At 44.2% G+C, this 17412-nt stretch overlaps 1 protein-coding gene across 1 annotated transcript in view; it reads left to right on the top strand.

Moving 5' to 3' along the window:
* Positions 1–17412, top strand: part of LOC126456070 (rho guanine nucleotide exchange factor 12) — a 1154422-nt gene that overhangs the window by 199759 nt on the left and 937251 nt on the right. The window contains exon 4 of the mRNA XM_050091825.1: positions 2254–2311. Within this exon, the coding sequence (XP_049947782.1) occupies positions 2254–2311 (58 nt within the window). The remainder of the gene's footprint in view (positions 1–2253; positions 2312–17412) is intronic.

Below are 17412 nucleotides of genomic sequence, written 5' to 3'. Positions count from 1 at the left end.
GTGTCTTTCAATTGAAAACTTACGCTGGCCGCCTATTATTCGGCAGCACAGCAAACACTGAGTTTTCGCCAACGGCTACAAAAAATAATTGCAGTTTCCAATCATTTTTAAACGACTGAGAACATAGATCTCCCGTCCTTTGCTTTTTCACAGTACCTGCCATTTCTTAGTACTTCTCTGTTAAGGTTACGGTCTCCGGGGGTAAACGAGACTGAGTATGTTCCGCTCTTGCTTGTACCACATAAACAGGGAAGTGGAGCCGCCACCGTTCATTTAGGACACATGTCTACTAACAGATGTCGCTGTCGCTCGCGTGCGCACATGTGCAGCACTTCCGCACGTCTGCACACTGTGCAGCGTTTGGCCGGCCCTGGTGTACATCGATATATCCATTTACGAACATTGAGAGGATGAATTTCTGTTGTAATATGTTTCAGATGTCGAGTTAGCGATGTCTTGGCAAAAACTATCTCTAAAAGCTAGTCATTCACTTAAATTACTTTGCAAGATAATGAAGTGCAACACTGGGAGTAATTCAGGGTGGGTACCAAAACTACACTATCTTCGAAAATGTGCGTAACTTCACTTTCAACAGTACTACCGCAAATCGGTTCATCAAAGATTTATATGTACTTGTACTTTAAACACCTGTGAAGCAGGTATTCTTGGCAATAGTATATACTCCTTCTTGCGCTGTAATCCTAAAAAACCATATTTTATAATAAACTAAGGATACTTTAGCAAAAACCTATCCACTTAACTTTTATGGTTTAGCTTTTAAATAATTAAGGTTTTCACTTTTCTATTGATTGATCTTTGAATTTTTGTACTTCAATTTCGTACCTTAACAATTTCACTTGGAGTAGTCCATAAACAAAGCATCCAAATTTTACTCTTACTTTAACTTTTGCTACTCCTGTGACTTTAGACAAAAAATCACTTTCAAACACATGAATGCCAGAATTGTTCATTTAAATCAGAATACTCGGTTTTAGTAGCGCTTAGGTTCGTGATCAGGATTGAAGTTATGGTTTCGAACACGAATGACGTTTTATGTGATTATTATTGAAACACACACAAATTAGCTGGTCCATGTCAATATACATTACGTAACTGAATGTATGAAGTCTGTGAAGCAGTGGCGAAGATTAGTGGCACGCGAAACGGCGGCTAACTGTACTCACGGCCTTGATGTGCGAATGATCTATAAAATATCTTCTTGGCGTCGGATTTTCAACATATTAGAACCACTACATTATTCCGTGATAACTAAATAATAGCCAGATCCACATCCGAGACAAATCCCTTCTAATACAACTTCCAATTGCCTCTCTTAACACCGTCGAAGTATACCGAGCTAAGGCTAGCCACACAATGCGTGCCGTTCACACAAAGGAGCCTTTCAGTTCGACCGCCAAACCCGCCCTCTACATCGCGCCATTCCACTTTCGCTGCGGAGGGACTTCCCTACAGCGTTTACATGTTACAAATACAAGTGCCCTAAGCATGAATCAGCTTTTAACAAACATACTTCTTTCATAAACATATTCATATTACAATAATTTAAAATTCAACATATTCTTTTGCTTTTTTCATATATAAATTACAAAACTCTAATTTTCTTGCAATACATCAAGGAGTTCAAACAACACAGAATGTACACTAAATTGCAGATATACAGTTACTTTAAATAAACCTATTCTTAATCGATATAAGTGTTACCGACTCCATTATGACACTTGAACTGCCAAGGTTGGAACGCAAAAAAGTGCTCTTTCACCAGGATAATGCACCATCCCACACATCAGGGATAGCGATGGCGAAAGAGCATGAATTGGGCTTTGAATTTGTTCCTCATCCACCCTATTTACCAGACGCAGCTCCAAGTGACTTCTGCCTGTTCCCTAACTTGCAACTTTGGCTTGCTGGAAGAAGGTTTCACCAAATGAGGAAGTGTGAGTTGCAGTCAACGAGTATTTTACAGAGTTTAACAGAATCTATTTTTCCGATGGGATGAAAAAGCTGAAGGATCCTTGGACAAAGTGTATATCCCTCAAAGGACACCTCCCGCCGGAGGCGACACTGTTTTAGAAGTAAACTATGTCATGGGTATATTTTTACTGTCTTCAAAGATTGGCATCTGAAAACAGTCTGTTTGCGAGCAGTCTTCTGGAGGTTTGGTGATGAACAATTCGTATGAAACGTAGATTAAGTAATCTTAAACATGTCCGATGACGATGCACTGTTTTCCAGGTGAACGGTGTCAACGTGATGCAGTCGACGCATGTACAGGTTGTGGAGCTCATCAGATGTAAGTACATACAAGTTAGTTCTTTAGCGTGCAGATGCAAGTCGATGTGCTAGCGGAATTTGATTTTCGCTAACTGTTGGTGATTCTCACGTGCATGTGCAAAGAAATTACTAACCTACATGAGATAAATGTGCGGCTTTTTTCCCCCTCTCTCATTCACGAATGGTGCATGGGAAGAAATAATCTCGGAAGGTACGCTCTCTGGCTTTTAACAGCAATTTTATCCGATATGTACCACGTCTCTCTTGCAGCGCCTGCTGTTGGAGTTTGTCGAGCATGCCCTAAACGCTTTCGCCCTAACTAAAGTAACCCGTACGGAAGGTTAACTAAAGTAACTCGTACGGGAGGTGCCGCTCTTCATAGAATATTCTCTGCCTTCTCTGTTCATCCAAACTGGTAATAATCTAAGAATCCTGGAATACCGAGCAGTGTGAAAGAATAGATGGAACGAGAATTTTTTCAGGAAAGATTATATTCTAGTAAGATTCATGCTATTAGCTATAGATTACAGCGATCCATCGCCAGTAGTGTAATCGCAGTAGGGCATCTCTTCACCTGTCTGTGTACAACACGTTACATTTAGCTACATTCAGAGTCAGTGCCAGTTTCTACACCGCTCGTCCATCGTCTGCATTTCGCTACATTCTGTAAACGACGACATCGACATAATACAGTCCTACAGAACTTCCGATGCTAGCCACTAGATCTTTTATAATATACAGATATATCATAATTAACCGCTAGAACTGACACTAGTGAAAGTATATTATAAGCAAATACACTGCGCAACACAATTAAAGGTTCTGTTCTTCGTAAACAGCTTAATTGTTTTTCTTTGTGATTTAGAAATTTGAAATTGGACACAAATGTGCCTACAGCCTTCCTGTGTTGTGAAAAAGACTGGCGCCCTGCGACGTCGCACTCGTGCTTGGCTACGTTTCAAATTGCATAAGAATCGACACACGCGGAAAAATCAGCCTGGAGTTCAGGCAGTTCATATGAGATGAAAGGTGGGTTAATGATGTCGCACTGGAACCAAATTTCACTAAAATTCTGCCAACGCCACCGTAGAATTGTCACACAATGAGAAGGTTGTCGCACCCTGTCTTACCCACATTTCACCCCTCCTTTCGACGCTTCTGCGATGGAGGTCAGAACCGCGTCGCCCAGCAGTAAAATCATGAGGTCTTCTTATGGGTTGCCGAGGAAAGGAATTCATTGTCACCGCCGCTCAGAATCGACCCGAAAAAGCCTCAGGGGGTGGCGCAATGGCGTCAGTGAACTCGTTCCTTCCCCTGAGGAGCTGATTCTCACACGCTTCAACCCTACTGTAAGGATGTCATGGGCCAGCAACCCCATGAACACGATCACATTTCTTTAGAGTGCAGTGCGACCACAATTTTTGGTCTGCTATACAGTGTGGACCTGCTAGGGACCGTTGAAAACCATGCTACAAAATTTGAATGTGATCCCAGACAGCGAAGGGTGCTTACGCTTTTTGAGCCCATGTGTTTTGGGCCCTCCAATGACGTGATCAAGTTGGGATGCGACATTGACACGTAATCAGTAAAACGGCAAAAGGTCCCTCTAAAACCTTCCAGAGTGGCAGCACTTTCTGTACCTTCCGCCCAAGTTTGTTGAGCACTTCAAAAATGTACCTGTACAGAGAAAATCCTTTACGAGAGCCCCTGGCGCCTGCAGACAGGCAACCATTTCTTACCCCTCCGATCCTGCATGCCTAGTAGAAGGCGCCTAGGCCTCCATCGCGAGTTTTCCCTTTAAACAGATACATTTTTAAAATGCTCAACAAGGATGCGTGGCTGGCACCGAGGGTATTGTGGAAGTGAGGGATCTTAGAGAAAGCCTTTGCCTTTCTGTTCACGCATATCTCGATGTCGCACCCGTGTGTAATCACGTCTCAGGAGAGTGCGAAATAGAAGCATAAGCACGCATTGCTGCTTTTGATGGCGTTCAAATTTCATCATATGGTTTTGAACGGTCCCAAGTGGTTTCACACTGTACGCCAGAGCAGAAACTGCATTCAGTCTGCACTATAATGGCGTGTGAACATATTCAGTTAAGTTGCTGATCCACAGTGTCCTTACAGAAGGGCTGAATCTTCTGGGTGGTGTCATCAGTGTCAACGATCGTCGAGAACGACGTCCTCTTTCTCGTCACACTGCGAACATTAATTTTCGGCCGCGAATTGTGTGGGAATCAACGCCCCAAGAAAGGGGTAGCTTCACTGACGCCCTTTACGCCATCCTTGAGGCCTTTTTGTTTCGATTTTGCGCGGCTGTGTGTCTGAAATGTTTCGCTTGGCCACCCATAAGAAAACCGCATGAATTCAAATGTGGGCGTCGCGATTCTGAACGCGGTCAGAGAGGCGTCAAAAGAAGGGGTGAAATGTTGGTAAGGGGGGATTTGACGACCTTTCCATCACGTGACACTTCGGGATGGCGTTGGGCAGAATTGTGGTGAAAATTGGTGCGAATGGGACAGCATTAATCCACCTTACACTTAACATGAACTTCTGGGTTATGGCCTTCTTTTCGCATATGTCGACACCTTGCTATTTGAAGCGTCGCCGAATCCGAGGGTGGCGTTGCAGGGCGCCGGGCTTCTGCACCGTTACGGAGGAAGATTGTAGGCACCTGTCAGTCAAATTTCAATACGGGAAGCAATTATGTGGTTTTGTAAAAGTGATTCTTCGGTCGTGTTGCAGAGTGTAGTTCTCGTTAATGTTGAAACTTACTGGCAGATTTAAACTGTGTGCAGGACCACGACTGGAACGCACGACCTCTGCCTTTCGAAGGCAAATGCCCTACCATTTTCCGCGAAAGGCAAAGGTCGGGGGTTCGAGTCTCGGTCGGCGCAGAGTTTTCATCTGCCAAGAAGTTTGGTATCAGCTCACACTCTTCTACAAAGTAAAAATTTCATTCTAGTATATATATGTCTAGGAACGAGACATTTACGACATAACTGCGAAAGTGTGGTTACGAGCCGCCACTGACATCAGTATGAAATATTGTCGTAGTTAGTACAAATATATTTGGGGGGGAGGGGGGGCCTTTTGATGAAGTCCCCATCTGATACGGCTCAAATTTCACTCATGACATACACGCAATATTACTACAGTACATTACACTTTACAATTTTATATACACTTGTAACTATTAGAGGAGATCTTAACACATGTCGTCAACGCATTAGGATGCAATACTGCCCAAGTTTCTGCAGTGAGTGAGGAAGTATTTCAAACATTCTCGGGTGATATCGTAGACTTAACAGTTCGCTGCTCCATTTCTTCAACCGCGTCAGTGGGAGTGTTGCACACTTCAAAAACCCAGAGGATTGAGGACAGGTGATTTTTGGAGGCCAAGGTGCAGCCTGTGATCGACCCTTCATGTCCTATGTAGGTGCATTAAATGTTACCTTGCATCAGCAGCAAAATGGGCCGGTGCCCCATAACGCACGCACCACCTTTCCTCAGGTTGCGCAAGGGGAACATTCTCGATCAATCCTGGAGCATCTTTCCGCAGAAACCGTAGTTTACTTGAAAGATTGTGTGAACCAAAGAGATGATCTCCTGGTACGCCGGACTAAACATTTAATGAGAAACGTGGCTGATCTGGTGACTCGTGAACAGCATGACGGCTTCTGTCGAATTTGAGCGCAATTAGAGGGGAATTTAACCTAAAAGTTTGTACTTCAAATAAATTGGCTCTAAGTATCAGTTACCTCAGCCCGCCCGGCTAGCCGTGCAGTCTAACACACTGCTTCCCAAACGGGAACGGGAAGGCGTACCGGTCTCCGGCACGAATCCGCCCGGTGGATTAGTGTCGAGGTCCGGTGTGCCGGCCAGGCTGTGGATGGTTTTTAAGGCGGTTTTCCATCTCTCTCAGCGAATGCGGGCTGGTTCCCCTTATTCCGCCTCAGTTATACTATGTCGGCGATTGCTGCGCAAACACTTTCTACGCGTACGCATACACCATAATTACTCTGCCAGACAAACATAGGAGTTACACTCGTCTGGAAGGAGACGTTCCCGGGGGAGGGGGGGGGGGGGGGGTCCACTGGGGGGGCCGAACCGCACAGTAACCCTGGGTTCGGTGGGGTGAGTGGACTGCAATAGCCTGTTGTGAACCACTGAGGGCTCCCGCGGGGACGAAGCCTCTCCGTCGTTTCTGGGTCCCCAGTTCAATACATACATACATCTCGCAAACGGCTCGTTTGCGGTTCCATCTTACTAGAATGTTTGCCCTTCTATTGCAGTATACTTTCACCTGCGACAATTTTCTCTATTAAGTGTGGTGTACTTTGTGTATTTTAAGCAGTATCCGCCGAACAACACTCACGTGGGAGACCGAGTTCCGCTCGGAGAAAGGTATGGAGAGCCTTTCGTCATATACTTGAATACACAAAGTTACGGGCACCCGGAGGCCGGCGAGTTCATATGCCGCTGGTAGTAGGGAAACCCTCTGCTTTATGTTTCTCCTCGTTTTCCCGGAAGAGAGCGCCCCAAGACGGGAGGCAGTAAATCAGGCGCTTGAGGTGCGGTCCGTTAACCGGCGCCTTAGAAGCGGCTGTTTGATGTGACCTCCGGGGCCTTTTGTACGGCGGTTTATGTGCTTACGTTTGCACACGTGCGCGTTTGTGTCCGCTGCGTCCACGAGAGGCCGGCGCGCGTGTCTCGCACCGACCGCCTTGTGCTCTCTTGCCGTAACGTTGACGTATTGTGTGAAAAGTAGCGTTAGCTCGGTAATGAGCCGAGACGACTCTGCACGGCTTCTGTAACACACTGTTGTCATCGTAACAGTGCGTATGACAGCTTCGAACTGAACATTTGGGGGCTCGCGTCGAATAGTATACGCCGTTTCTTTACAATTTCTGTACACACTGTAACGCAAACAGTCGCTGCCATATCAAAAAAGAAAAAATGTTATTTTGGATAAGAGTATTTATCGTAAGAAAACCAAAATAATTGCAGTAAGGTTATTTTTAAATAAAGAGTTGTGATGCAGACCATATCAATGTTGTCGAATTATGTATCCCTCTCCTCATCTACCCCAGTTTCACTTGTCGAGTTCTTCCGTCTGAAGACTGGTTTGATGCATCTCTCCACGCTAACGTACCTGTTCAGGCCCCCTTTTCCGGGTGACGTCATCTTCTTGAATAGTCCCTGCTCGAATATTCGAAAGGAGGAAAATTTTACATCAGAAATAACACATTCAAGAGGATCTACGCCATCGGGAAACATAATGGCTGTAGTTTTCAGTTGCATTCAAACGTGCCGCCCGACCAAAACAGAAAGGCCGTGTCGGCTTATGTTTCACGCCCAAAACACTAATAATCCAGATTGTTCCCTATTACTACATGGAAAGGAAGCTGTTGCCTCCAACGTAATATTTGTTACCGTCTGAGGGTAGTTTTTCTCTACGTAAAACTCATCAAACCCGACACAAATACGTTGATTTCCGCTGCATTTTACAAAATGCAAATAAATAAAAGTTAAGTTACGAACCACTTGCCGTCGTTTACTCCGGGCGATCATAATTTGTACTGCAAGAATTACTGCAGGTCACTCGGAAGCGAGCAAATTGCCATGCATCAGTGTCGCAGGGGTTGGCAGCGTACAGGGGCTACTCGTGGCAGCACAGTACGAACGACGACGCTGTCGGTGCGGACTCTGCGATGAAGTGGGCTCGGACACACAGATAGCGACGATATCGACGTGAGATAGTTCCTTCAAATCCTCAGTTTACTTTCGGCAAAGCGACAGTCCTAGAGTGACTAAAGCACTTCTTGAACAATACCGTTACAACAGAGTGCTTTATTCAAATTAATTCGCACACTATGTAAAGGCATTGTCGTTAAACGAACAAGATTTAACAAAAAGTAATAGTAATTATATAGCTTAGCGATAAAGTAATCACGCCACGAATCACACACGCTCCAAGATTTGCGATCGTTCATTATATTGTGAAGTCCCGAGGGATTCTATAACTAGCACTAAACACTCTCAAAAAAAAAAAAAAAAAAAAAAAAAAAAAAATTGTGAGATTATTTGGTTGAAAATGGTATAGAGACCCTGATGACGTGAAACAATAACGAAAAATTGTAAGTATATTAAAACACTAGAGATGTAAGTGAAACAGTTTTTTCAGAATAACAATTAATACACATTTTAACAGAACCTCAGCATAGTCTGGTTTAAATGTATTGAAATTATAATGTTTTAGTGGCAGGAATACCTCTAAAATTCGGTATCTTGCATTGAAGAATAGATTCTCACAAAGAGATATGACGGAAATTTTTATACTTACTTTGGTTTCGTTAACATTGAAACCAAAGAGCAGTGGGGATGTATGACGAGGATTAGGAAAGTAAATAGCCTTTGTCTTCTTCAAAGGGACTATGCAGCCATTTGCAGTGGACGGAGAATTGGCTGTATCACAGAGTACCTTCCGCCAACCAGCATTTGCACGTACATCTTCAATCCGCAAGCCACCTTCCGGTGGCTATTGTAGTCCCGAATGGTTCACGGGGAGAGCAGTTGCTGGTAAATTGCATTGTAAGGAATACAGCAACCAGCCACAAGTTTTATCGAAATGATTTTATTACACCATTACTAGCTTCGAGCCTGAGCCCGTCATCAAATGGTATCATTGACTTCTTGCAATTTTTACATCTTGTTTCCTAAAATTTAACAAAATTTTTGTGATTACATAGTTAAGCACTTCCAGATCATTAAACATTGTACTTGCTTCCTGAAAAGCCCTCCTTCACGTATTATAAGCCGAGGTTTGATACTTATAAAAGAAAACCGAACCTCTGGCTTGTAAAATGTGAAGGAGGGCTTTTCAGGAAGTAAGTACAGTGTGTAGAGCATATAGAAGTGTAACACTGTGTAATCACAAAATCTTTGTTAAATTTTAGGATGCAGTTGTTAAATGAAAAATCTTTTGTAAACTATGCATCACAAAGTTTTGTTATATTTTAGGAAACAGATGTAAAACTTGCAAGAAGACAACGCTACCATCTGATGATGGACTCAGGCCCGAAACTAGTAACGGTATAAGAAAATCATTTGACAAAACTTGTGGCTGGTTGCAGTGTTTCTTACAGCGTAATTTACGAAAACAGCTGTGATGTTCTCGTACCAAAGTGAATAAAACAAAATTGCTGGTAATCCCGCGTGTGGGTTGGAGTTTCTTTATTTTCATAGTCTTATCGTGAGATATAAGTAGGAGGGAGCACTGTATTGGTTGACATTTCTAGGACGTACGCTTTCCGAATTTTAAGAATAAATCACAAGGTGATGCACAACGGGTCTCTTGTGAAGTCTGCCATTGCAGTTGACTGAGCATCTCTGTGACGCTTTTGTGCTTACTAAATGAACTTGTGAAGAAACATGCTGCTTTTCTATGGATCTTCTGTATTTCCTCTGTGAATCCTATTTCTCATTGAAGCAATAGTGACGAGCAGTACTCAAATATCAGTCGAACAATGTTTTGTAAGCTACCTCCTTTGTGGGTGGGAACCACGAGGGATCTTCCAATGAATCTCTGTGTGTCACCTGCCTTACCCGTTATGAGTGTTATATGGTCGTTCCACTTTAAAACCGCTCCGTACGCAAACTCCTAGTCATTTTATAAATGTGACTGCTTCCAGTGATAGTTCTACAATCGCATAATCGTAAAATAATAGATACTTTTGCCTATTTACGCGGAGTGCGCTAATTTGTTACGTAGAGGGTTAGTTGCCACCCCTACACGAAATGTTGATCCTCTGGGTCTTCCTGCATTTCGCTACAGTTTTCTAGCTTTGCGATGTCTCTGCATATCAGTGTAATAGCACCATCCGCGGAAAGCCTTGAGGAACTTCCGACGTTATCCACTATGTCATTAAATATGTTGTGAAAATTAGTGGTCCTATAATCCTCCCTTGTGGCAGCCCGAAATTACTTTCAAGTCTGAAGATTTCTCTCCGCGCTAGAAACTCTTCAGTCCAATCACACAGTTGGTCTGATATTCCGAACGCATGAATTTGGCTAAGTAGGCGGAGTGCGGAACTTTCCCGAACGCCTCCCAGAAGTCAAGGAACGGCATCACCCTGGGCACCGATATCTTGTGTTTTCTTGTTATCGTAGGCGTTTCACACGATCGTTGTTTCCAAATTCCATGTTGATTCCTGCCATAATACACGAGGTTAAACACCCCGTGGAATGTAGTTTATGAATGGCAGCACGCACGACCGGTCGAATCACCAGATTGACTTACAAATGTGCAGCCAAGGTGCGTGGAATAACCACGAGAGTGCTCTTGGTGCCATACGAAATGTATCCCAGACTATAACCCCAGGTGTAGGTCCAGTGTGTCTAGCACGCAGACAGGTTGGCTGCAAGACATCAGCTGGCCTCCCCCTAACCAACACACGGCCATGACTGGTGCCGAAGCAGAACCAGCTTTCATTAGAAAACGCAACAGGCCTCCACTCTCCCTTCCCAGGAGCTCTCGCTTGACACCACAGAAGTCGCAAATAGTGCTTTGGGGTCAGTAGAATGCTCGCTACAGGGCGTCTGCCTCGAAGCCGTCCATGATGTAACCGAATTGTAACCGTTCGTTGTGTCACTGGGGTGCCAACTGCTGCTCAAATTGGTGCTGCAGATGCAGTACAATGCGCCAGATCCGTACCTCGACTACGATAGTCTTCGCTCCTGGTAATGCTACGTGGCGGTCCGTCACAACCGCTGCTAGCAATCGTGTACAGTGCTACGTCTCTGCCAAGTCTTTCTGTAGTATCGCAAAAAAAAACATCCAGCGTCTCGTAGCCCTATTACACGACCTCGTTCAAACTCAGTGAGGTGATGATAAAGGCGTCTTTGTCGCCTTAAAGGCATTCTTGGCTAACATAAACTTACCATGTCCAATCTCAAAGGTAACTAACGCTAAAGATCTTCACAGCGTGTATTTAATGCAGTCCTGATTTACCCTCATAGAGGCGCTACTAGCGCCACTGTTATGCGACTGGCGCGAAATTTTAATAGACTTCATCTTTCAGATGTAGAAACACGCGTACCACCTTTCGTTTATGTCGCACTACTCCTCCTTGTTGTAGCGATTTTGTCCCGTCAGTGTGTATCGCAAGCCGTAAACTAAACTCCGCCCGAACAGGCCATGAAGGCCCAACGGTACTGACCGGTCGCCGTGTCATCCTCAACCACAAGTGTCACTGGATGCGGATATTGAGGGGCATGTAGTCAGCACACCGCTCTCCTAGCCGTATGTCAGTTTACGAGACCGGAACCGCTACTTCTCGATCAAGTAGCTCCTCAGCTATGGCAAGCCCTACCTACTAGAAAAATGATTAAGATGACAGAAAAGCTGTTAAAACGTTATAGAATAACTTTTATGGTACTGCAGAGAATCTTAGAGGACAAAAATTGTAGAGGAGGATAGAGATTAGATTGCACATAAGTGATGGACGAAGTTGGGCGTAGGCGCCACTTGGTGACGAAGAAATTACGTCAGGAGAGGGAATCGTGGCGGCGTGCATGAAACCTTCTGGAAGACTGGCGATAATATCACGGATTATATAACCGTGAACTCTCGGACGGGTACTCGTTTTAATTTCTCGTAATAAATGGAAACCCAGAAGTCTTTGCGCGGCTCGTTGTGTTGCCAGTGCAGTGCATCACGGTCAAGCGAATACTGTGTGAGGAGTGAGTAATCCAGGCATGCGCTTGGTAATCATCACTGGCGAAGGGGGGAGCGAGATTGGAGCTTATTGTAAGCTACCGTCTCGGCAGTGCGCGCCTGCGGCAGGAGGGTTGCGTGCCGTGTCGGTATTTAGACATCAGGCGGATGGGCGGAGCCTCCGTGGCCGCGATCGTTGCGGATAGCCGCCGCTCTGTGCCGCGCTGGTAGGGAGGTCTCGCGTGAGCTAGCGCCCGTCCCCAGAGCGCCGTGTACGTGCTGGAAGTAGCCGACACTCTGCCGGTGGTTAACTCTCTCCCGGTTGGACGCAGTGAGCGCTAGACACATTCTCTCGAGACAGTATGTGTATCGGGTCTCTATTGGAAACAGAATTCCACAGGTAACGTTTTCAGTACGCTGTGGCTTTCAGCAGAAAATGCTTGCGTGCTATTGCATTGCACACCGGAAGAAAAACCCATGGAACGAAGACCTTACATCTCTAACTCCGCCAGACACAGCAGCCTGTAGCAGTTCAGCGTGGAAATTCCCAAGAAAGTGATTGACAAAGTTCTGAAAAATTTGCTAGACTGAGATTATTGGAAGTGTGTTAAGAAATTGTAATTCATCCAAGAAATAACTACCTAACAAAATACTCGCTCGATCAATTTTAGCTTGGTGTTAAGAAGCATTCCACCGACAGCTGATAAAATTGTTGTTTTATTGGTACACAACCTGTGTCGCGGGCTACAGCAGCATCATCAGGTGCAACACTGTTCAAAGGCCATACATGTACCCACCGCTCTTAGTCAAGATATACAATTCAGTGAATATGGTGTACATTACTTTGGTGAACGAAGGGTGACAAAGACGTGACCGCTAATTTCTTAAAAATTGCTGCTGGGAGGATCACGTAGTTACAGACCCTTGTTTTAGAATTTGCATGCATTGGTGGAAGGCAGAGCAACCCGGTGTTGGGAGAGTGGAAGCGGTCCGCACAAGCTACATGATCCACCCAGCAGCAATTTTTACGAAATTGACGGATCACGTCTTTGTCACTCAGCGTTCGCCTTATAATGCAGACAGTATTCACTGTATAATATACGAGGGCTATTCAGAAAGCAGGGAACGTTTCCGTCTGATGCCGCTAGGCGCGCGCCGATCGCGTGTATTTTGGTATGTGCGTGCCCGGCAGCTCAGTCGACATCCATCCGTGACAGCGGGAACGTCTCTGCACGTCTGGTTTTTTCAATATTCGAATTTGAAATGTGAACTGCAATCGAAAATCCCACCAGTTGTGAGGTGCGGTCTTTGATACGGTTTTTGTTGGCAAAAAACCTAAAACCTATAGAAATTCATCGTGAACTGTACGAATTGTACGGAAACAACGTAATGAGCGAATGTTCCATCCGGAAATGGTGCATTCGGTTTAAAAATGGCCGAACCAACGTTCATGATGAGGAGAAGAGTGGACGCCCGAGCATTGTGATTGACGATCTTGTCGCTAAAGTTGATGAAACGATTCGTGAAAACCGTCGCTTCACAATAGCGGAGCTTTCGCTATCTTTTCCACAAGTTTCACGGGCTTTGTTGTTTTAAATTGTCATTCAAAAGCTAGGCTGTGCAAGATGGGTGCCCAAAATGCTTACAGAGCACCAAAAAGAACAGCGAATGGGGCCAACGTTGACATTTCTGGAGACCTACCACAAATATGGTGATTCATTACTGGATCGAATCGTAACGTGTGACGAGACTTGGGCGAAACACGTCAATTGCGACACAAAATTACAGTCCACTGAGTGGGGGCATACAAGGTCCCCCCAAAAATCAGGAAAATGTTTGCAAACCTTGTCAGCAAGGAAGTTGATGGCGACTGTGTTTAGTGACAGGCAAGATGTGCTTCTTATTGATTTTCTCGAACGTGGAGCAACCGTAAATTCTGCCCGCTACTGTCAAACTTTTCACAGCCTTAGAAGAGCAGTTCAAAACAAACGCAGAGAAAAGTTGACGTTCAAACGTTTTTTTTTTTTTTTTTTTTTTTTTTGCACGACAATGCCCGACCTCACACGGCTAACCGCACTAAAGAACTCCTTAATCCGTTCAAATGGGAAGTATTCCCTCATCCGCCCTAGAGCCCCGATCTTGCACCAAGCGACTTCCACTTGTTTCCCAAGATGAAGTACTGGCTTGTAACGCCGCGATTTGATGACGACGCGGAACTCCAGGCCGGCGTGGCTCACTGGCTGAAGTCCGAGGCGGCAGAATTTTACGACGAAGGTCTTTCAAAGCTTGTCCATCGCTATGATAAGTGCCTCAATAAGTTAGGCCCTCGTGTATTGACTAGGAGCAGTTGGTACAGCTGTGGCCTTTCAACATTGTTGCACCTTATGATGCTGCTTTAACCGTCAAAACCGGTTGTGTGCCAATAAAACAACAGGGAGCACCTCAAGAAGACTGAGTTACACCACCGAAATAGCGTGCGAGAACGACACGAACAACCGACAGAAGACCCGATTATTTAACACGTCAACATATCACCGGGAAGCCTGAAAGAATTACAACAGTTTTACCAGCTGCCAGAGGATTTCTTCGTAAAGTCATGATTTTCAACACATGCGGATGCCCAGAATTTAAGATACTTTGCGATTTTAGATCTTTGATCGTGTGTGTGGGACGCTTACCAGGTAGGGCTAATAGGCGAAATAGAGAAGATTCAACGAAAAGCGGCTCGCTTCGTCATAGGTTCGTTTAGGTAGCGCGGGAGTCCCTGGTGATGCTCGTCAAATTCCGGTAATAATGGCTGCAAGAGAGACGCTGTCCTATACGGAGAAGTTTTTACGTTAAAATTCCGAGAGCATAAATACCAACATGAATCCGGCAACATAACAACTTCCACCTCTTAGTAGGAAACGAAAGACTTCGACGGGAAAATTAGATAGGAGCTCATACGGAGAAGTACAGATTTTGTTTCTTCCATTCGCGAATGGAACAGAAAACAGGTGAAGCGGTAGTATTACCAAAAGTACCTTCCACGACAAAAACGAGAGGTAGCTTGCGCATTGTAGGTGTCGTCTGTCATCCTCCTTCAGTATCTTGTAAACTCCAATGTTTAGAGACACATAACAGTGCTCAGGGTGCTGCCTATACTAATGCACGTGGCACCCAGCAGAGAGTATATCGATAACTGACCGTTTTTAATTCTGCGTCTAAGAATTTTACCATGTCCTGTATTTAAGTATTATTGTCCTGCAGAGCGTGTCCGTCCTTCTCTCGCTGCCCACTGCAACCACTGTTCCCGGCGCCTGTTGTTCAGCTTGCACTCTTCACGCTCATTGCAGACGTTAACATAAATAGTTCATTCTTTCACACTGCAGCTGAAATCGAGAAATCTACAGACTCCGTGATCGCTAGTCACTTACATAATGTATTTGTTTTCACGGGTCCAAAAATGGTTCAAATGGCTCTGGGCACTATGCGACTTATAATCTATGGTCATCAGTCCCCTAGAACTTAGAACTACTTAAACCTAACTAACCTAATGACATCACACAACACCCAGTCATCACGAGGCAGAGAAAATCCCTGACCCCGCCGGGAATCGAACCCGGTAACCCGGGCGTGGGAAGCGTGAACGCTACCGCACGACCACGAGCTGCGGACTTTCACGGGTCCCTCTCCGATTGAAATAACACTGGGCTGAATTCCGTGGGTACGTTTCTCACTTCGCTCTTATTTATAGTTTCGGGGCCAATACTTCTCGTGATTGCTGCGCGGGAGATCGATTATTTATAGTATTCAATGCAGAACGCGTTAATGAAACATACTTCACTTCCAACTACTTTAGTTTATTCGAGTAATAGTCCTTAATAATGTATATATAAATATCAAATTTTCCGCCATGGTTGCAGTTTTATCATGCAGGTAACCGTTTTTGTAAAGAGACGATGTCCGCCAGCCAAATAATCATGTCAGCGTCCAATCCCTGTAACAGTAATACAGTCGATACTGTGTCGCAGAGATCTTAATGTATGCACAGACATGTTGCATGTAGATCTCGGGATCTTCGGCCAACGGTTTTTACGTAATTCACTGCCTGACAAGAAAGTGAAGAATCCAGAAGATTTCATAAACGTACACACTATCAGCAGATATGTAAATTAACAGATTTGCAATTTTCTGTGATAGCGCATTCGTGTTGGTCATGTTTAATGTTGTTACCATCCTCTGTTCATCATATGGATAAATCTGACGTAAACATTACGCCATGTTTTCTTCCGCGTTTGCTTGAATCTCATTGGATTTCATTTCACGTAGAGCGGAAGCTATACTGGGTCAAGTACAGTCAAGTACGATGATAGGGATACGTTTTATGCTGTGTTACACGCACATAGACTGAGCGATAATGCAGGACAACAGCTTTACCGGCAGGTTAAACGTTAACAGCATTGGCCAGCCAGCTGGTCCAAAAAACCTCCAATGATGTTAGCAGTTTGCGGTTCAGACGTAAAAAGAGACGAGCAGAGAAACAATATAGTTTCCAATGTCATTTAGTTTTTAAAGAGAATGAAGTAATACTCTGCAGAGCTCCAGCACTACCGCATGCTTCTTAGATTACCAGACGAAAAGCATAAAATGCTCTCGTTCTCACCTGACATAGTATTCTAATTACAAACAAGAGTGATGAAAATTCCTAACTTAGACATAGGATAATTTTTCTGAGCGAGCTATGTGTGATGCAACAGTATACTGCAGGGATTTCACCGTACTGTTGAATACTGGAGCCACTGAAGGTATTATTACAATCAGTCGTCTGGTAATCTCTTAGCTCCTTCCTTATGCGAACCCGAGCAACACATTTCAGTTCTGGAACTGTAATCTGCTACGTTCATAACGAGTCGATCAACAACAGAATCTACGAAGCTACCAAGGCGCCAACTTTTCTCCCCTTTTATGACATGACGTCCTATATCTCGCCAATTTCGGCAGTGACATCTGAAAAAGCTGCGTGCGTCTGGCAACTTATCAGTCTTTTTATTTCTGGGGACAAATCCCTTAACTTGGCTACACATCAGTTATGTTGGGTTCCTATTGTTTAAGAAATGTTTAAGAAACGAGCCAATTGCCAATAATAAATACAATATATTTCTTGATAAATTTATATCCCTTTTTGAACACTGTTGCACTAAAAAATTACTAAATGTAACATCAAACAGTTTTCAAAGAAACCTTGGACACTACAGGTATTAAAGTGTCTTCATAAAGAAAAAGAAAATTGTATGAGGCAGCAAGAATTAGTAAAGACTCAGAAGTAATTTTACACTATAAAAATTATGTAACATAAGTTGTCAGAAAATAAAAAATATGTGTATTAGAGATGAAATTAAAAACTCGAGCAATAAAATCAAA

Source organism: Schistocerca serialis, chromosome 2 (genome assembly GCF_023864345.2).
Source record: "Schistocerca serialis cubense isolate TAMUIC-IGC-003099 chromosome 2, iqSchSeri2.2, whole genome shotgun sequence".
Taxonomy (NCBI): Eukaryota; Metazoa; Arthropoda; class Insecta; order Orthoptera; family Acrididae; genus Schistocerca; species Schistocerca serialis.
The sequence above is the reverse complement of the archived record's forward strand: the minus strand, read 5'-3'. Positions and strand labels throughout refer to the sequence as shown.